A 22,140-nucleotide genomic window follows, 5' to 3' on the forward strand; every position below is an offset into this window, starting at 1 on the left:
ACAATGGGAAGCCCTCACAATTCTTAAAGAGGGCAGTAACGTATTAAATGTAGGATTTTAGAATTCCTGCTTGGGCAAGGTGCCAGCCTGAGGATGAGGAACCGACCTAAGAAGAGACAAGCCATTGATGAAGTTTGGAAACACCCTTATCTGCTAAAATATCAAAGTATCACTCTGAGAATTGGCTACCAGCTAACTAGAATCTTCCAGAATGGCTGGAGGTACATATAAACAGAAATGCCTAGTATTAAAAGATCAAAAGAACCATTTGTAGAATATTTGGAAGTTAGTAGCACAGAGATACTTCAAGAGAATGTCCAAAATCATAAAAATTACATGTGTAACAATGCTTGTTCTCCAGAACACCTCTAAGGGTCCCTAGTTAAAGGACAAAGGATTTGTTTTCTAAAGAACATTTGTTCTCCAGTACCTTTTTTCAAGAAGAAAAATACTTTCAGAACATACCCACAATCTCCTCTGGCTAGCATTAGACAACCCTACAAAATTTTTTAATTTTACCATCTCTAAAAGTTAATATCTCAGAAATCATTTGAGAAATACTAGTTAATAACTGGATCCTCACTGGAACCAAATCACAACATTTAAATTCCTGATGGAATCAATGGTATACGGCATTCAATTGTTAATGTCATTAAAATAACCACTACCTCTTTTGGTAAATCAAAATTTACTCAAGACAGTTATCACGAATAACAGTGGTCATTGCTAGATCAATTTCTAGATCCTAGGAAAAATGTTTAACAAGTCACAGAATTCAAATCACAAATGATGCAAATTCTTATCCAGCTCTAAGCTCTTCTCGTGATATTTAAAAAATTACAGCAACACATTAAAGGGAAATTCCTACTTCCCCCATCTTTAAGCACATAAAAATACAAACATCCCTGTCATCCTTACTCTTTTTGTCACCAAGGTTACCAATATATACACTCTACTGCTTACATCCAGGCAAAATGAATAAATACATTGTGCCACACACACATCAGTAATCCTTTACAATGCCTGACTCGACTCGCTGTGCTGTGGAACACTCCATAACCCGTTGTGACTTCAGTTTACTGGCTCACAAAGGTTGATGATAAAAACACAGTGAGGCTCCTAAGACAGAATTTTGCTATGTCCCAGGACCATTAGGAACACCTCATTATAGTCAGTCTCCTGGTCACATCGTTTATAGGGAGCTGGAGAAGAGTGGGATTCGAAACCACACAATACATCAGGTTACTGGACAAACTCCAAAGATAACAAGCTTGCATCTATTAAATGTGATTTAATTTGTCAGAAAGTCTATGACGGGAACACTATGCCAAACACTGTTCCATAAAAAATCTTCTGCCATATAATTGGAAGTGATATGTTAACACAGAGAGGAAATCCGTTTAGAAATAGGAAACAAATGATAGAGATAACTATTAAAGCTCTGAATGGATAAATTCAAAGAACAGCATCCCTAGAAACTAATGGTGTCATTTGAATAAGGACAGCACATTTTTCTTGTGTATATTCTCAGGCAAAATGAAAAACAATGAACCACTTAAGAACGCAGAATCCTCAGCAGAATACTTATGAGCAAACCCCGTAAAAAGGAGAAAGGTGGAAACAGGCCTATCTGATTGGAAAAGACCAAAGTCTGTTGAAACGTATGCTAGCACAGGAATGAGGAAACTGGCATGCTCACACTGTGGGTAGGAGTGTCTCTACAGAGACACTCTGGCAATATTAATCAAAATTACAAATGCATACAACCCATACAACCCTCTGACTCAGCAATTCCATTTCTAGGAATTTATCTGACAGGCTCGCCATAGGCAAAATACATGTATGTGCAAAAATTACACTGCAGTGTCAATAAAAGACTAGAAACAACTTAACTGTCCATCATTAGGAACTGGTGAAATAAATTATGATAAATCCAAACGCAACACAGCTGTACAAAAAGAACAAGGCTACATTTACTGATTTGGGGTTAAGTGAAAAAAGTATACTTTTAAGGATACTATTTGTGTTGAAAAGGGGGGTGGTAAGGATATTTTGTATTTACATATATCCGTATAGATTTTCTTTGGAAGTATACACAAGAAACTGCTAACACAGGTTGCTTCTAGGAAGAGGAAATGAATGGCCTGGCGATAGGAGACTCTTTCCTCTAAACCTTATAGCATCTTTTGAGTTCCAAACCATATGAATGTCTTACCTAAAGAAAAGCGTAAATTAACCAAACTTTAAAAGGTTAAAATTTCCTGAGTGCCAAATTTGACCCAGTAAATAACTGTTCCTCCTGTGGCCTTTTAAAAATTCCCTCTTTCTTTTCTCCTTCCCTCCAACTTGTTCTTTTTCATTCACTCCTGTTGACTGTCCCAGTTCATTTCACTCCCTCGTTGGTCTCTCAGGGACAGTGGCTGCAACTGCTCTGCCTGCTGGGAGTACTAACCGCCAAGAGGTCGATGAACTCTGTTCCAGTAATTGTCACACAAAATGGGCAACAACATCAGCTGTAAAAGAAATCTGAGTATTTACAGAAGGGCAGATAACGCCACTTATGCAACAGGAAAGAAAAAAAACAAGGTGAGGGAAGATGGGGGAAGTGATTATGAGATTTGAGAAACTCAGTTTTAACATTAGGAAAAATTCTTCCAAACCCAACTTCACACACTCATTCAATTCTGTCTGTTCCGTCCATTCATAAATATTTTATTTCCTTAAAAAAACCGTAATAAAAACAGAGTATCTGTGCTAGAAAAGCGATTTTTCCACTCTGTAATTAAAAAGCCAACCCTGCATTCCCAGGGCTATCGGTGGCTCTGCTCCTGGAATACCCACGTCAGGAGTCACCGTGCTCACTGCTCTTCAGTAGCTTAAACTGACGTTTTCTCTTTTCATTCCCATTACTATGTCATTTATTTGCAAATGCATACATATATTAATATTTCACATGCTAGGGTCTTGTTCTGTTTTTTATTATATACTCAATGTTTCTACATCTCGAAAACTTACTTAAAGGCCTAGAGCCTCACCTACTAAAGCTGAAACATCATTATCCCTTATAAGACGCCAAAGATATGACCTCTCTTTTTGTCCAGAGCAATGTCTGCTTCCAGATGAACTCCTAACAGATTTCTCCTCCACGCAGTCATAACTGTGGGACAAGGCCATGACTGGTCCTGCGGTCCATGGGAATCTGCGCAAGAACTCTTATAAACAGGATGCTTTGGACAAAGACAACCGGCTCACCCTATCTGCACACTGCAGCCTGACCAACACCCTCATAAAGACAAGCTCTTTACCTTCAAGGTTCTCAAAAATCACTGAAAATAAGTTCATGGGCTTCAGTAATCTCAGTTTAAGTAGGTCGGCATTACATCTAACTCCTGAGCAGGTGAACAGGTTGGATGAAAATCTCCTTAGGTCTAAAGTGCTATTCTTACTTCACTCACTCTCAACGATATTGTTTCCTCCATGAGCTACAAATGTCCTGCATAGCAGTAAAATTCCTCTTATTTTAACAAATAACTTTCCAAAATGCCCAACATTCATTAAAGTCTAAATAAGCATGCCCCTTTTTTCTAAAACTATTAATTTGCAATAAAACATACTGATAAGATTTCATTTCTTTACAAATAAGAGACCTGAAAAATATCTTCAGAATTATCTTGAGATTCTTGATCCTCGTGACCACAAATGATAGAAAACTGCCATGTAGAAAAAGCAGGTCCCTAAGCCCCACACAAAAGGTAATTAATATTTTAAAAGTAGACAGTGAAATATACATTATATAGTTACACAAACGAAATTATCAACTTTCTAACTTGGCATTATGACAGGGTAGTTGGGAGGGAATGTAAAAGAAAATACTCAACAGCTTAAAATTAACAATGGGCCCATTTATTCAAGGTAGGAGGGTTCTCCCATTTCAGCTTGACTAAAAGCCTCTTTCTCTCCTCCTCTAGGAGGAAAACTCTGCAGCTGGCCTGTCTGGAGAATCTCTCAACTGGATTCACAGCTTTACTCAGTCAAGCAATGGCAAAAAGAGGCTTCATCTTCACTTTGCACTGAAAACCAACACAGAAAAAATCTTGACTTTGAGGTGTTCAAATTTCATCCTTCAAAGACCAGTTCAATTAATTTCTCCTGTAGGAAGACAAACTCCACAAATACAAAAGATCTCTGCCCACTGAAACTGAGAAACACTTACTCTATCTTTGTCATTTCATCAAATATGTTCTTGTGACAAGTCTTATGACACTGTCTCTGGTACTGTACTTATTCTTTCTCCCCAACCTTTGTACTCTCCAATACTTTATGACTTCTTCAATGGCTTCTAGGAAGTATCCCTTTTAACTGCTGAATGAATGAATTTACAGCAAAGTGTTTCAGGATTCTGTCTTGCTCTGTTCTATGTTATACTCCCAATCAGGGCTCTATACTCCAGGAAATAGTAAATTTCTGCTTTTCAAATCCAACTAAAACCTTGTTTGAGCTAGTAACAATGGACCATGCCCTAACTCTTGAAAATCAAAGTCATTATTATTTAAGTATTAAACCGTCTGACCTCATTCTTACCTGAAAAGAAAGGTCGTAGATGTGTTTATGGAGAATTAGGAGATCACCTTCAGGAAATCCAAATATTTACATTTAAGAGAAAACTCAAGCATCATACATCAGAAAATAAGACACAGAACATTTCACTTTAGGATGATGTACTTAAAAGATGTTATTCACAAACTGAGGCTCGCCAGTGGCATAGTGGTTAAGTTCTTGCACTCCATTTCGGCGGCTTGGGATTTGCCAGTTCAGATCCTGGGCACAGACCTAGACACCGCTCATCAAGCCACGCTGTGGCGGCATCCCACATAGAAAACAGAGGAAGATTGGTACAGACGGTAGTTCAGCAACAATCTTCCTCAAGCAAAAAGAGGAAGACTGGCAATAGATATTAGCTCAGGGCCAATCTTCCTCACCAAGAAAAAGGAAAGATGTCATTCACAAATACATTATCCGTCTTGTAATTCCATCATGAGGAACATCAACTTGCCAAAATATGGCCTGGTATTGTGCAACAAGTCTCCTATTTCTTCTTATAAAATATACTGGCAAAGATCAACAAACCCACACTGCTACAACGAAACCCATCCCCACATTCCATGGCTTCCAGGCAATTCCATAAATACAGGGTCATAAAAAGACAGTCTGCAAACTCCTGTAGCCAGCAGTCCATTTTAAGGATCGGAAATTGCAGACAATGACATGTGATCAGGCAGTTACAGCAATGTGAGGATCTTTCTAAAAGTTTGCAGGAACTACCAATCTTATCTTAGAAATCCACCTTCTAAAAAAGTATGCAATATAGGTGACGAACAAATTGGAATGAAATGTTAAAATTTTATAGTTTGTCTACTTTAAGATGCAGTCATAGTCGCATATTCATATGCTAATAACAAAATCTCAAGAAAACAGAATGTTCAAGTCGCAGCCAATGACTTATTTATCTCAAATACATTTGCTATCGCAGAGTTCCAATGTTATAAAGGAACATAAATAGTCCTTTGGAATTCAACATAATACCTGACCAGAGGAAAAACTGAATACTTTTGAACTCTTAAATATAAACATGCAGGTTCCTAGCTAAGCACAAACTTGTGTTTTTCTTTTCTTTTCTAATTCAGACAGACAGTAAGCAAAAAAAGAACTGCTACGTTTCCTACAATTATGAGGGACTTCATGTTTCAAGTCTCTAAATCATTTTTTTAATTTTATAATAATAGTATTGCAAAAGATAACAACTGAGAGAATACTATGTGCCAGACCTTGCAAAGAATTTCATATACATTATTAAAATAAGAGAATCACTGAATTACATGTTTTAAGGCATGCTTTCAAGTTTTAATTGCTTCTTGATACTATTAATTAAATAATCTGGTGACTACTGAAATATCCCAATAATTTTACATAATTAAGGCAGAATAAATACAACCAGAGAACTAATTAAGATGAGGTATAACATTAATAATCTTACTACACCAATATAAATCAGTTATTAAGCACACATCTTTATTAGGCAACGTTACCAGGCATGTTTAAACTGAACCACACAAGGGGTTAAAAATAACTACAATGAAAGGCCAACAGCCTAGCAGCACAGTTGGGCCAACATTCCCTTCTCTCCTCCCCCTCCCCTTCCCACCCTCTCCAGCCCAGAATGAATTGCATGCCCCACTGCACAAGGCCCAAAAAGGTCACAGGAGAGGGCCGAGACTTTTGTAAGAGAACAGAAATAACTCAGCAGCTTTGTTACCGTAGTCTCTTTTAATCAGTATGTTCAAAATCCTTTAATTAGCACTCTGTCTACACAAGGAAAGCATTTCTTCTGTGCCAGGGGAGGGCACACATGTATGTACACAGTGTTCTGTTGTATCAGCACCACAACATGGAGCGAGCGCCTCAAACTGTCTGCCAGGAAACTGAAGCACAGAAAACTTTTTTAAAGGCAAGGCACCACAAAATTTACATATTTCATTTGCATTTGGATTACCAAACAACAAAGCGACCATTAAGTTTGTTTCATTTAGGTGTCAATTTGTTTCTGGGCTTTTTGTTTTTAAGCAAAAGTGGAAGTAATTTAAACTAAACAATAACTGTCTTTAATCCATTATCATAAAGTAGGATATTCAGACTTAATATAAAATAATGTTAACAGAACATAAAAACAGACAATATTCAAATATTTTTCCTTTCCTCATAATAGCTCTTCAGCAGGAGAAAAAAAAACCCGGCCTTGCTCAAACAATAATAAATCACAAGGCACATTTTCACATGGATACTTTACATTTAAAATTTCATCCAACCACAAAAAGTCCTAAAAGTTGCAGGGTGGATTATGTATATGGATTTCCTTGTAAAATCTGATTAACCAGAATCAAGACAGAAATTAGCAATAAATTAAAGATAACTAAAAGTCCACAGCCAAGAAACAAGGAAAACTTCACTAGTAAACTGGGATTTCCAGTATTTTCATAGAGATATGTAAGTGTTACAAATTTATTTTTAATTTTTCAAAATCAAGTTGGATACATACAGTGTAAGAAGCAATGTATATATATATATATATATATGTATTTACACATATACAATTATAACAAAACCATAACCTTCTAAATATCTGATTAGAGAAATAATCTACCCAAATTTAGGAGGAAGTTTATTATTAGGGAGGCAGCATAGCGTCATGGCTTGAAAGCCACCTCTTCCACATCAGCCGTGTGAGCTCACAGCATAGTCCGGACAACAGGAATGACACCACTATTTCGCAGGTTGGCAGGAGAGCTAAGAGATGATACGTGCAAGGTACTGGCAAAAATCCAAAAGTTTGCTGGTAAGGCTGTGGGAGAGGTGGGGTAGGGCCCTGGGGGTTGATATTTTCCTGCATTGCACAAAAGTGTAAATCAGCACAACGTATCAAAATTTTATATATACACAGAAAATCATGTATATATGGTATCCACTACAGCACTGTTTGCAATACCAACACTGGAAACAAATATAAATGCCCTTCAATAGAGGATTGGTTAAATAAATGTAACTTCTCTACAAGAAAATTCTTTTTTTTTTTTTTTTTAAACATTGGGGGCCGGCCCCGTGACCGAGTGGTTACGTTCGAGGGCTCCGCTGTGGCGGCCCAGGGTTCGGATCCTGGGCGCGGACATGGCACTGCTCCTCAGGTCACGTTGAGGCAGTGCCCCATGTGCCACAACTAGAAGGACCCACAACTAAGATATGCAACTATGTATGGGGGGGGGGGGGCAGGGGGGGCGGGGTTTGGGGAGATAAAGCAGAAAAAAGAAAGATTGGCAACAGTTGTTAGCTCAGGTGCCAATCTTTAAAAAAATAAAAAAATAAACATTGGCACCTGAGCTAACAACTGTTGCCAATCTTCTTTTTTTTTCCTGCTTTTTCTATTTCCTCCCCAAATACCCCCAGTACATAGTTGTATATTTTAGTTGTGGGTCCCTCTAGTTGTGGCATGTGGGACGCCACCTCAACATGGCCTAATGAGCAGTGCTATGTCCACGCCCAGGATCCCAACCCTGAGCCACCAAAGCGGAGGGCGTGAACTTAACCACTAGGCCATGGGGCCGGCCCCAGAAAATTCTATACAGTTGTTAAAAAAATAAATAAAATAAAACTCTTTATATATTAATAGGGAAAGTTCTCCACGGCACTTGTTGAGAAAAAAGTAAGGTGTGGAACAGTGCGTACGATATGCTACCATATAAGTAAAATGAGTAGATACTCATATTTATTCGAATATATTAAAAAAATCCTCTGAAAAGTTTACAAGTAATTAATAGCAATAATTACCCACTGATGATGAAACTGAACCAGTGCCTGACACATCGTCAAGCCTCAACAAACAAAAGCTGTAATTACTCCCCTCATCGGTATCATCATCTCATGAAAACAGATCCTTAAAATATATACACAGAATACAGTCAAACTAAATGCATACTGAGGTAAACAGCCAAATCTCAATTATTCATAGGCTGCCTATCTAGCCGGAGATCCAAGCCCTTCAATTCCTCTTCAAAGGGAAGTAGCTTTGGGCCATTTTACTGTTGGCTATCACCTTCACCAGAGTGAGGTGAGGAAATAACACCACAAACAGTCATTTTACTCCATATTGATCAACAGTGTTTAATAAACAGCTTTGAGCCGAAAGGGACCATGAAAATCCCCTAGTGCAACCTTCTAACATTACGTAGGAAGAAACTAAGGCCCAGAGAATTCCACAAACTGGTGGCAGTTCAAAGATTTGGAGTCTGCTCTAGTGTGAAATGCTGTCCACTTTATTATTAATAAGATGAAGGGAAACTGAAAATAAACTTAATTGAAATCAATTATCCTTGCTAAATTCCCTCCCAGCACCATCGTTTATTACAGATAACTAAGTGTGCTGAGATCAAATCCTAGAAGCAATTGTAATAAGCAGAGTACAGGTCCAGAGAATTCAACAACTCAGCCCTGAAGTTTCCAGGACTAAGCAGTGAATGAACATCTGTAACAAAATCTGTAAAGTTTGCTTACACTAGAGATTGTCAGAGGCATGTTGAAATCTTTGCCACCTTGCAGCCGGAAACCCCAAGGAGCTGGGCCAACCAAGGACACGCTGTAGTTGCTCATGATTCTAATGGCTCAAAGTCCAATCCCAGAAAATGAGAGACTGTGAAAGAAAATCAGACGGTTAACAAAAATGTTTATTTGAAACTCTATTACATATTGAAACGTATTTAATATAAACCCAACTAAATGATGTTCAGTATTTCGTTTTGGGGGTATAAGAGGAAATACAGCACAAACACATATTAAGTTCTCATTTCAGTCTAAGAAAAGGAATCTGTGAGCTAACATACAATTTCTAAATTCAAGCCAATTTCCAGAGTCTAAAAATTCCATATCAGAATTATATTTCTAGATACTTGATCAGTTTTGCAACTTGCTGCGATCCAATCTGTGGCTTCCTGCAATACAAACTTTAACTCGAAGCACTTTACAACACTTCGTTATATATATAAAAAACAATAAGATTCTATTTCAGTTTTAACTGAAAATGATTTTCCCTTCCCTCTACCTCATGCATTCTTTTGCCTGCAGTTGGCAAGAGTCCTTCAATGTCACTTACTTACCCTCTAAGTTACTCTAACATATGAAAAGGACTGCACGTTCATAGACTCTCATTCACACTTTCCAAACACGAAATTCTTTAAAATGAGATGTTTTTTAATGCACAAAACTATTCCCTCTATCCTAAATTACAATTTGTCTTTCCTCTTATATGGACATGGCATTTTCCACACTGAAAGTAATATTTACTTTTCCTTCAGTCAGGCAATGATAGGCAATACTCCAGCAAGGTGAGATTTCAGTCAGAACTGCTTTCTGCTGCCTACACACATCAGGCAAGAGAGAGAGTGTGTAGTGAGCACACGGTGAACAAAAGTGACTAACCATGGTAGGAGCACAGGGTTAATCTTAACACATGACAGGGAACTGGAGCTTTAGAAAAGAACCGACACTTCAGTGGTCCTTTTTCTGTGTTTTGCTGTAAGTGTGTTCATAATGACTCTCACAATAGTACTTTTATATAATAAAAAACTAAAGGAAAAAAAGTGTGACTCAAGAGTTTGGTATTGGTTGTTATGGTGGCTAGATGTGGATGGGAGAAATTGGTAGGAATGGAGATTTTCTAAAATGTAATACTAAGAAACATACCATTTCCCTCCTTTAAAATATTTGAAATATAACAGATGTATAATTTAATAAGTTTAAAACCATTTTTTCTAAAAAAGCTGTTTAAGATATACTTCCTTGGAAAATCTGCACTGTTCAACCAAATCATCAGCTTTTATTATGTCTTAAAATATTTTTCCATTTTTTTCAAAATTTCTATCCCATCCTACCAAACTAAAAGTGGCAGTGTAGTTATTCAAACCAGTGTATTAAAGGCAAACATTCCATCTTCTCATAAGGGGAAAATGAGGCAAAACTTTCAAATAAGTCCAGTTCTTAAAGAAAGTTAAATCAGCAGAAATCTGCACGAGATCTACCTAGAAGCTAAATGAGCTTTTCCGCTGGCATGGAGGTACCCTGAGCTACTGGGCAATAATAACATTACTTCAGGGCTGATGGAACAGGCACCAAGCACTAAAAAGACCCAAAGGCCAAGCCAGAAGTCAAACTGCTAGACACATATGAAAAACCAGTAGTAGGGAGGCAAGGAGGAACCACAAAATTAAATTGCTTTCCTGCTATAATAAGGGAGGATTTTCATAGACCCAGTGCAGGAGGACAGTTTTGATATTGGCACAGGATACAAATCAGAAGCATGTACAGCCAACAGACTTCACAGGCTGCCTGCCCCTCCTTTTTTAATCTTTAACTTGTGTCAAGAGGAGACTATGAAAGTTAGGCTCAACTTCCTCTGGCCCCACTGTTCCCTACAAGAAAATGTATTTAATTTATATATCAACCCACAGCACATGCAACTTCCCTTTACTTGCGAGTTCCCTTCCAGACTTCTCCCATTGGTTATTAAATTTTCTAGCACTGGCAAGGTCACAGCCACACTACAAAACCAGTATCATTTCATTCCTAGTCAGTGAGGTTTTATTTCTAGTATTCTCCCTCAGCTAGCTTCATTTGCCTTAAAATATTCCGATCCTTAAGCAACAGTACATTATCAGCCTTTTCCAGGTTTCCTCCATCTAGTTATTAGTGCCCAAACTCCTCCTAAAATACCAAGCAGGCAGGAAATAGTGAGCAGCCTATTCTGCTTTCAAACACGTGGAAAATGTTGGAATTTCTGTATAGCTCTGGATTTTCTTTCAGGGAAAGTCTAAATAATGTCTTTGCTCTAGGACTTGGGAAGGAAGCTTGGTAACGCCCACACTTCTATCCCAACTTCTTTAATGGGTGGGAAGGGGAAAGTAGGACCACTCAAAGTGACAAGAAGGGCTTGAAATTCACAAGCACTATCTGGAGAGTCTCTTTTTCCCTAGACTGAGAGAGGATGGAGGAAGGGCTGAAGAACGAAAGGCCAGAGGCACAGGATGAAAGCAGCCGCCGGGACAGTTTCCCAGCAGAGGTTCACGCCTCGCCCTGTTTGCCAAATAAGGCTCCCGAGCGGGCTGTTTCCGCGGCGGGCGGGCTCCGACGTCCGCACGGTCAGGAGGCGGCCCGGGGGAAGGACCTGGCGCTCACACTCCAGACCTGCCCTGGCCAGCGCAGCCACGAATGTTCTTTCCAAGCTCTGCCCGGTCCATACGCCCTTCCTTTTTCCACTTATTGTCAAACGCACTGAAGGCACCGTCTTAGAAAAGCCCCAAGAAGTACGCAAGTATTAATAAATCTGGCGATCACGACAGATTTGTTTTTTTAAACCAGCTTTATTTCAGGACACGGAGAAGTTTTCCCCAAACAGGTTACACAATCGTAAATATCGGGGAGGAAATAGACGCTTCTCAGCGTGAAAGTAAACAAAAAATAACACGCCTTTCTCCCCCGTTCGGTCCCGCTGCCTCCCCACACCCCCGGGAGATGCGCGCAGGACGCGGCGGACCCGAGCCCCGGCGGGGGCGCCCGGCCGCGGGCCGTGCGGGGGTGCCCGGGAGCCCTCCGCGTCGCTGACTCCGCCGCGCGCGCCCGGCCGCCCGGGACGGGGACTTCCAGGGCTCGCCCGCCCCCGGGCGCTCCTCTTCGCGCGCCGCCCTCCCACCTCCGCCGCTCGGCGCCCAGAAAGCACCTGAAGCGCAGCTCCGCCCGAGGCGCGCCCCTCCGCCTCCCGAGCGCGGCTTCCCTCCACGCGCCCGGCGCCCGCTTCCTTCCCTCCTCCCTGCGGGAGACCGGCGACGCGCATCCCCGGCCGCCAGCCACTCACCTCGGCGCGGCGCGGCGCTGCCTCCGCCTCAGACGAGCGCTGACAAGTGACTCGCGGTGCGTGCGCTGTCCCCACGGCCCGCGGGAACTTCCGCCTCCTGGCGCCCTCCGGCCCCGCCCCCGGCCGGACACGCCCCCTCCGCTCCCGGCCACGCCCCCAGCCTGGCAGGGTTGCCCCGAGCGGGCGGAATCGGCTGCCGGGGAGCTGGTGCGCGGGCCTGCTAGGGCGAGCTGAAGGCGAGGCGCCGCGGAAAACAGGGGCGCTCCCGAGTTTCGGTGGGAGTAGGCTTAGGGCATTTGGAGCAGTACCTGGCAAAGGTTTGCTGCACGTGTCTGCTTTGGAGTGGACGCATTTGTCCCTCCAGAAACTTTGAATTGGCAAGCAGTTTCTCTAGCTAAAAATAGAAGGGGGTTTGGGATCAATCCCTATCTGCAAGTTCAGCGGCTACTGCCTGGTTCTTTGAGAGAGCTTATTTACGTGCCCTGAGAAGTGCAGACCCTGAAGTCTGTGGGTCAGGAAGGTGAAAACCGGTAACCCTAATAGCTAGAAGTTAAATCCTGTGATCACACCAGAAGGCAGTGATAGAGTAGCGGCCAAAAGTGATTCAACCACTATGCAACCTCAGCTTATTTTCTAAGTCCGAATCAATAGCCCACTTTCCAGTTTCCACAAAGTTGCTTGATTTAGCCCAAGGAATTTATTCACAAGCAAACTTGAATAATGTTCAGTAAACACACGGAAAGTATCTTGTTGACTGTTATAAACTGTAAATTGGCTAATAAAATGTGAAAAACACAAGTCTTAACTAAGGGACATGTAATGCAAGGATGAACTTCGTGGGGTCCTTGAATCCCCTACAAGTGCAAACAAGATTCTAGAGGAGCAGCGCCGGAACTGCTCTGCCAAAGCCGACGCACCGGCTGGGGCGGCGACTGCGCGTCTGAAATGTGGCTACCGCGACGGAAGCGCTGAATTTTTTGATTTATACAATTCCAGTTAATTTGCATTTTAAAACTGAAGCACAGTAAAAATTAACGTTAAATACAATTTACTGCTTGGCTTGGACTACATTTCACATTACCATTGAAAATTTAGTTCCCAAAGTGAGATATGATGGAAGCGTAAAAATGCACACTGGATTTTGAAGATTTATTATGAAAAATATGATATAAAATACCTCATTAATAATTTTTATATTGATTACATGTTGAAACGGTAAGATTTTTATATTTGGCTAAAATACGTTAAATTAATTTTGCCTTTTTAATCTGATGCTAAAAAATTTTAAATTACCTGTGTGACTCGCATTATATCTTCACTGGATGGCACTTCTCCATAGCTTTCATCACATTCTCCAAAAGATTATGTTGGAGGAAAAGGTTTCCTAGTGTGAGAGTTCATTTACAGAGTTCTTTAATATATTTTATCATGTTTGACATCTCACCTCAAAATTAAATAAATAATAATAATAGTGGCCATTTTCAAATAACTGCCATGTGCTAGACAATGTGGTAATCCTTACAATAATTTTATAAGACGAATGTCTTCCCCATTTACAGTTAAGTAAATTCACGTTGCAAGAGACGACAGCTTGTGACAGCTCCGCAAGACCATGGCTGGAGTTACCCTGTGAGGGTCCCATCTCTGCTCCTCCTCATCTGTCTGCTGCTGCTACAGTTAAATTGAGCCTGGATCAACAAAGGTTGACTAAAGACATGGAGAACTACAGGCAGCATTTGGAAATATCATCTCGAGGTGATGAGGAAGAATTGAGCAGGGGCAGTGTTGCCTACCTTTGGAAATTTAATTTTAGCCTACAGATGCTGGCCTACTCTCAGTCCTCCTCCTCCTCCCCCAGCTGAAAGCCTAGGGTAGAGGGTGAATGAGCCAGATTAAGGTAAGATGCGAAGACTGATATCTATCCGTTTCCCCCGAAGAACCAACTGCATCAGAATGACATTTGTGGCTGGTTAACATTGCATTTTCCCGGACCTCCCCCAGATCCAGGATCTTTGCAAGTGGGCCCCAGGAATCTGCCTTTTTAACGAATACTCCCTACCCACCTCCAGGTAATTATTAAACTGAAATGCTTAAAAACCAATCCCCCAGAAATACCTCTATATCCCCAATTTACTGTGTATTGTGCTTAGGTGAGAACCATGCATCTCAGACAGCAGCAACTTATCTCAGTTTCTTCATCTTAAAAGAATTGATAATTAGAAATAAGCTTTTGTGGTTGTCATGAGGAGTAGAGACAATAGATATAAAGCACCTTGCAACATGCCTGGCGCTGAGTAATTGTTAAATAAATGGTGGCCACATGAAACTTTCCTAACCAATTGATTAGATTTATTTATGTGTCATAAAAGACAAGTAGAAAACCTTACCTTCATTATGCATGTACTATGTTCTTGGTGATTTATGTACATTATCTTATTTAATTGTTACAACCATATAGAGTAGGTATTTTTTCAGAGGATGAAACAAAAACTTGAAAATTAAGAAATATAACCAAGGACACACAACTAATTAGTAATATAAGTAGAGCAGAGGGTCTGCCTCCAAAACCATGTCCTTTTCATCTCAACACACTTCTCCTATGTAGATTCAATAAGCCGCCCAGCTTAAAGACCAAAGAAAGCTATAAAAAGCTATAGCAACTAACACTGTTGAGGGCCATAGAGGTGCAACCTGCAGCAAATTATGGAAATTAAATAGACACTGAGTTATTTGTCTATGAAAGAGGATGAAACTCCTGATCCACTTCCGGCGAGGCATCTGCCTTAACTTGTTTTAGAATGACTTGCCACGGAACCATTCTGACTCCGCTTCTCCGTCTCCCTCATGACTAACATTTATGAAATGGTTGGCCATGGTCTGAAAGACAGTCTAGCAGGAAGATAACTGATACATTGGGAAGTCAGACCAGTGTCTTAGCCTCATTAACTCTATAGGCTAAGCAATGAGGCACTCGCCACAAAGGAAACTGTATTAAAAGCTTCACTTTGTCATAACCAGTGCACACAAAGCTAAAGTAGTGGAAAAAATTAGATCAAAAGATGAAGTGATTTAGCGGGAAGAGTTTTAAAGAATATTCCATCTAAACATAGTATTTACCTAAGTGTGCGAATGTTTGCTCTAACATTATCCAATGTATGACTCAGAATCCTCTTGCTGTACTTCAAAAATAACAGAAACTTTAATTACAAGATTGCATGGCTGTGATGAGTTTTACAGTTGCACCCAATAAACTACAAAGTGCCAGCCTTTTAAAAAGTTCCTATATCACTCTAAGTCAATTTGTCTTTTAAGTTAAAATCCTGAAAGGGAAATAAACCACTCATAGGTATTTCATGTTTGAAATCTAATGGAGAGGAGGCATTAACTATTCTCATACCTAAAGAAACACCTGGTAATCTAGGGAGAAAGAGCTAGAAGGCATAGTGTCATTCTAAAACTTCCTAAGGAGTCCTGGGAGGAGGGCCGGGACCACAGCAGGCACAGAAAGCGTGGAAAGGAATAAATGGATGAGAACGACTCCGCGAACAAATCCATGAAGACTGGGCCACTGAGCAAACGTGTGATTGAGGAAGAAGTTAAAAAGAAGTTTAAACTTCTTAAAACTAGCTTCAAGCTTTCAAGTCTGGGTTTGGGGGGTGATATTAATAACTGATATTGAAGGCAGAGGAGCACGTTTTGAAGGGACTATGCATTTCACCAGCAATCTCCAGTAAGCGAAAAAAAAGCCAGTTGGGAAGTGAGGGGTATGAATAAGAAGGGTTGATACTAAGGGCACTGAACAAAGCACTGGGGAGCTTCAAGTTTGAGATTTCAGAAGGCGAGGAGTATTCCTCATGATAAGATCAAGGTTTAGCCAGCCTGATGTCGTACTCAGATTACGTCGTTTCTTTGAGAAGTCCAGTGGGAGGTTGACAGGATAAAGAAGACATGATTTTGGAGGTGAGATAGAAACAAAATATGTAGGTCAACAATTGAAAAAGCTTGTTGTATGAAGAAACATGTTATTTGAAGAAAGTCAAGGAAAGAAGACATGAGTCTGAGGCACATCTTCCCGATGAGTTGGTTGTGCCAAGAAATTAATGTCCTCAGGCTGGGAGGTCCAGCAGGCTGGGAAGAAGCGTCATCCATTTTCCTCGGTTTCCACATTTGCCTTGACTTAAAAAGAGTTGAGAAGCACTGGGCTAGGAAACCAAAAAGATAAATTAAAAAACTGTCGGCTTTCCATGTACTCATAACGTATGGCACATTTGCACTACATGAGTTAGGAAAAAGTGAAGAAGGAAGATTTGGAATGCTCAGTGTGAGAGTGCTCCCTTTGATAGACCTTACTTACAACAGGTCCCAGGTCGTTTTGGAAAATACACTGGGTGCACACATCTATACAGGGTCCCTTTGTTAAATTATCTTCAATTAAATACTTTTGAACGTACCATCTGTTTTCTCACAGGACCCTGACTGATACGTTATTGATGATTCTTTTTAGCATCGACACCTTGGCATAAATCATTAAAATGTTATGTGCACATTTATTGAGCATCTCCCATGCCGTAAACTCCGTCGATATGTTTTTAAAGGCAAATTGATTTTTTGGAAAAATATTGGATTTTTGCTTTTTGGGTTTTTAAAATCAATGACTTTTTACATCAGGCATTTTTGGGTTTTTAGAAGCATTTCCATCAGATTAAAGTGTTGTGGTATAACCTACCATCACTTAGAATCCAGAAGTAAATGTTATCTTTCCACATTGTCAACTTTCTAATCAATAAAAGAGCTTGAAACAATTGTGATTATTCTGAATCACAAATAAAATACTTATTAAATCTAGATTTCTCTATGTATACATAAAGTATTAACCCTGGTTATCTTTGGGAGAAGGGATTAGAAGGTCATTAATTTTTTACTTCATAAAGTCAAGTCTATATTAAAGTCTATATTTATATAAGTAAAGTCTATATTTCTGATTTTTAGAGAATATTTATTACATGTATAATGAGAATAGAGCAACACAGATTTGTTTTTTAAAAAACCACATGAATTGACTAAATTCATCATGATAATATAAACCTATCTTAGCCCCGAATTAATTTTAAATTAATTGGTTTTTAAATCTTAATTTTTTAAGTATGTTTTGTCCCAAACTACGATGTAATCTCTACTGATCCATTAGGTAGTTTTTCACGTTGTCGGGGTTTAGAATTTCTCATGTTTTTCCATGCGTGTCTCCATCAATGGTGGAGCTGTGAGGACATACTTATTAACAAGACTAGTGTACAAATAAGGTCATTTAAACAAGTGGTATTTTGGATTGGAAAGATCCTTGGGAAAATCTAATCTTAACATGCTTTATTTACAGTAAAATTTCCCCACCCAAAAAACAGTACCTCTACTAAGGGTTTTTAAAATCCGTTTACATACTCTGGGAAAAGCAAGGAAACTAATATTTTCATTGGAAGGTATCCACATGTTTAGTCATGGTGGAATGCATTAAGACATGCCATTCCTAGCCAAAATGTAAGAGATGTAGTACTAAGAATGATGAATCAATTCATCAAAAATCTGATTCAAGCATAGAATTGTATTTAAGATAAGGAATAATATGAAGGAATGAATATAGATCAATAACATAAACCAGAAATATACTTAATTCCACTGAAAATATCCAATTCACACATCACATCAAATTCTGCCAGTGTGTAATATGCACATACCTATTGGCATTTAATTTCATAAAATTAACTCTGGGAAATTCATCAAAGCCACTTTCTGCCAGCTGTGAAAAAGTTAACTGATGAAGAAAGTAAGCAAGACATTTTTTTAAATCTATGAGATATGAAACTGGAATCTTTAAATATTTTTATAATCTGATTATTTCACATGACAACATATTTTTTAAACTATACTTTAGCCAAAGTTTGATGCCTGCTTCTCAGAATTTAAAAGCTTTAACAAAAAAACTGTAGTTTCATGATGTATAAATAACAAAGTCCATCCATTTTTACTTAACTATTATTACACTAGACATTAAAACTTACATTTTAAAATTCATGGAAAAATTAGATATAAGTGTTATCCATGGTTGCCTCTGGGTAATGAAACTGGGTATAATTTTATTCTGCTTCTCTTTGCTTTTCGTGCTTTTCAAGTTTTCTATGAAAACATTTTACTTCTATAATAAACTGAAAATTAGGAGTAGCATTTTTAGTACGTTACTGTACATAACATTGTTATATACATATATATTGCTATATACATTGGTATATACATATAACAAGTATCTTTGAAATAAATTGAAATTTTGAATAATAACCATTCCTTTTGAACACACTAATAGCTGGATAGGATACTCACCTGAATCCTTTATACATATTGAGTGTTGGCTTACTCATCCTCACAGCAACCACAGGAGCTAGGTCCTATTATTTTCAGATAAGGAAATGAAGGGACAGAGTTAATACAACCCACAGTTGTCTGGCTGACTAGTATAGGCAGAGACAGATTTTGAACCCAAACAATTTGACTGTGGAGCACATGTACTCTACTGAAATACGTGGTTGCTTTTACAGAGTAGACTATGGAAGTTTGTATGTGAAATTTTCTTTTCGAGCAAGTCTGATTCAGCCCAATGTGGTTCTAATTCAGGAAGCCAACTTCCTTGAAGATTTTTATGGTTTTGCCTAGAACTGACAAGGAGTGTTAGATGAGTAAGCTGCAATAAGGTAAAAAGATTGATCATAATAAAAGTCATTTCAGGATTAAGTGATGAATCTCTAAACCTGATAAAAAGAAATACTTTCTTCAAATATTTTAAGCTGAAACCATTATTTCAATTAAGATTTATAGCCTTCCCTACAGAAAGTGGCCTCTTGATAATAAGAACTTATTTTTCAGTATGTGAAAAAGAATGAAAAAATTAAATTAAAATCTCCACAGGGTATTTGGTTTTCTCTATGAATTTCTTCTAGAAAGGAAAATTTGAGAACCTATATGTGGTTGTTCCATCAATACAAAATCAAACATCCCAATTAAATCTGAAAAATAAAGTATCCACAAATTTGGTTTAGATAAAACCAAACTATTAGATATTTTCAAATATTTAATTTAATTTAATTTTTTAACTTAATCCGGGTATTTGATATCAATACACCTTAAACAATCTTTTTTTTTCTTTTTGCTTTTTGGTGAGAAAGATTGGCGCTGAGCTGACATTTGTTGCCAGTCTTCCTCTTTTTTTTCCCTCCCCAAAGCCCCGGTACACAGTTGTATATCCTAGTTGTAGGTCATTCTAACTCTTATATGTGGGATACCGCCACAGCACGGCTTGATGAGTGGTGCATGGTTACGCGCCCAGGATCCGAACCAGTGAACCCCAGGCCGCCAAAGCAGAGCACACAAAGTCAACCACTTGGCTATGGGGCCAGCCCTAAAGAATCTTACTAGATTAGTCAATGAAAGATGTGTTAAATGGTAAAAGATAAGTTTTTTGATAACTTTTTAAAACAAACACGTTCAATACACCAGTTAAGGTAATATGACAAGAAGTACTGTGAAAAACATAAGCAAAATGATTACTACAGTGAAGTAAATGAGGCACATTTTCCAAATTGACATCAATTGAATATCTCCTTTAATGAAATTTATTAGGCTGATAAGTCTTTCTATGTAGGATTTAATCTTCAGGAGAAAAAAACTGAGGGCATCTCTAGTTTTCTTTATACCTATCTGGTCAGATTCCTTGACAAAATTCTTGTAGTTATACTTAATATAATTTTATATTACTTATAAATTATATTATTTATTAAATTTATAATATTTAGAATTTAATATTAAATTTATATATATACTATCATATATAAATTATATAATAAGTAAATCAGTGTGTTATCATTTCAGAATTTAGCCTTGGTAACACTAAAGTGTTTCTGGCCCAAAGACAGGAGCGCATATAAATTTTGAATAACAGACCCTGTTGGCACCCAAGAGGACAGAGACCTTGGAACACAAAGAGTTCTACTTCTTTTATCAAGACGGCAGAAACACCTCTAGGAAAATCAAAATCCAGTCTATTTCACAGATATTTCAATATGCTCGGCAGGGCCAAATAAGTATCAATTCCTCCTAGAAAAGAAATGAGTTGGTCCCATTACAACTTGAGCCAAAGTATCAACTGTTACACAGAGATCCAAATATAGTGCCTGCTGGCGAAGATGCCCCACCAACAGAGGCGGGGCGGGGGACACCTGATAGCGCAGCTTCAGTAACTTGAGCTCAGCTTTTGCTTGTTGTGGAGACAAATACACTGAAAATCCAGGCAGCAAACAAATCACGTTCCCTCAATTTTAGAAAGTTCTTTGAAGATGGATTTTCAGTCTCTTGCTATGTCTTTTTGTTTGTTTTACTTTTTATCATGGAATTTTCAAACATACACAAAATAGAATAATATAATGAACTCCCAATGTATCCATTACCTAGCCTCAACAATAACCATCATTAATATAATTTTAGTTGTACATGTAGTTTTAAACAAAGATAAGTTTTATTCATGACAAGATTTCACAAAGTATTTTTCAGGTTAAATGAAGAAATGTGGGTTTTAGTTCATCCATGTTGCACTTAAAGAGTTGGTAAAAAAGAAAACACTTGGCAGGTTTTTTTCCAGATTGAAACTCCCAGAGCAAATAAATCTTCGTGAGGTCTCCATCAATTAAAACTGAGCATGTTCAGAAATTCACTTTATTAGTTCAACTAAGGAATAGACAGACTCTCGCGGACTCATTCCTGCCAATAATAAAGTTCACTGGAAGCTAATGAAAAACCCAGAAATTCAACTTGTTGATTTATAATATAGAATACTTGTGAAGCAATCTGGAATGCTCAGGTCATTTTACTTCCAGGAAAGTTTAATTGAAAAATAAAATTTAGGTTAAAGTTTGTTAATCAAGAATAGAATCAGAATAAGAAGGGGTAAATGAAGTTAGGAGAACCTCATCCTGTTGGGGTAGCCAGATGGACTCTTCCCTTGTTGGATGACTACTTCAGTGGGTGATGCTCATAGCACACCTGCCCCAGGCCAGGGTTGGAGAGCACTAACACGGCTTACTTTCACTCTCTTCCTTATTAAACTTCCTCATTTCCATTTTTTTCTATTACTAAAATACTTCACCATGAAGATATCTAGTTTCCAAGATTGTAGCTTACCTACCTCAGTAGCATTTTAAATTAATATCTTCTGTTTAGAGGGAAACTGCCAGGCCTCTTGCTGAAGTCTAGGAGGCAATCAACTTAGAAACTATTGACTCCTGGGTGTGCTATCTACCATCCCTCAGGTCATTTAGATTTGAATACTGGCAAAACACAAATACAGGTTTTTTTCCTGTTTTTCCAGCTTTCAGACAAAGGGCTCTAACTTTTTTTCCGGGTTGTTAAGGAAAGACTAGTCTATAAACCAATCTCAAAGAATCAAAGTTCTCACTTCAGATTTTCAACTTGAACATCAGAAAAAATATTTTTCATCTTTTTGCAAGCTTGTTGATTCTATTAATATTTGTTTCTCTATGAGATGAATAAATCAGACACTTTGTTTCTCCTTTGTGCATGAATATGCCACCAATTTATTATTACTATATTAGCTTTTCTTTATCAAAGGTTTGAGAATTGAAACAATTTCAAGCGTT

General features: G+C 38.6%; 1 protein-coding gene and 1 long non-coding RNA gene across 18 annotated transcripts in view; both read right to left on the bottom strand.

Annotated features, from left to right (window-relative positions):
- The window catches only part of PDLIM5 (PDZ and LIM domain 5), a 196,673-nt gene extending 184,016 nt beyond the window's left edge, over positions 1 to 12,657 (bottom strand). For 12 of the 17 annotated variants that reach the window (XM_070262248.1, XM_023637711.2, XM_070262247.1 and 9 more), the window contains exons 1-2: positions 12,449 to 12,584; positions 9,100 to 9,235 (exon numbers count right to left, since the gene is read on the bottom strand). In XM_070262248.1, coding sequence (XP_070118349.1) covers positions 9,100 to 9,195 — 96 coding nt within the window. In that variant the 5' untranslated portion in view covers positions 9,196 to 9,235; positions 12,449 to 12,584. Of the gene's footprint in view, positions 1 to 9,099; positions 9,236 to 12,448 lie in introns of all 17 variants that reach the window. The other 5 variants (XM_023637708.2, XM_070262250.1, XM_070262251.1 and 2 more) reach the window with 5 other exon arrangements.
- A 1,903-nt stretch (positions 12,658 to 14,560) lies between these two features.
- On the bottom strand, positions 14,561 to 21,763 carry LOC138923439 (uncharacterized). Its single transcript, XR_011437041.1, has 3 exons — positions 21,669 to 21,763; positions 18,818 to 18,882; positions 14,561 to 16,650 (listed from the first exon to the last, which is right to left on the bottom strand). It is a non-coding gene; the product is annotated as an uncharacterized lncRNA (long non-coding RNA).
- Positions 21,764 to 22,140: the final 377 nt, after the last annotated feature.

The sequence above is a fragment of the Equus caballus genome, chromosome 3, assembly GCF_041296265.1.
Source record: "Equus caballus isolate H_3958 breed thoroughbred chromosome 3, TB-T2T, whole genome shotgun sequence".
In the NCBI taxonomy this organism is placed as follows: Eukaryota; Metazoa; Chordata; class Mammalia; order Perissodactyla; family Equidae; genus Equus; species Equus caballus.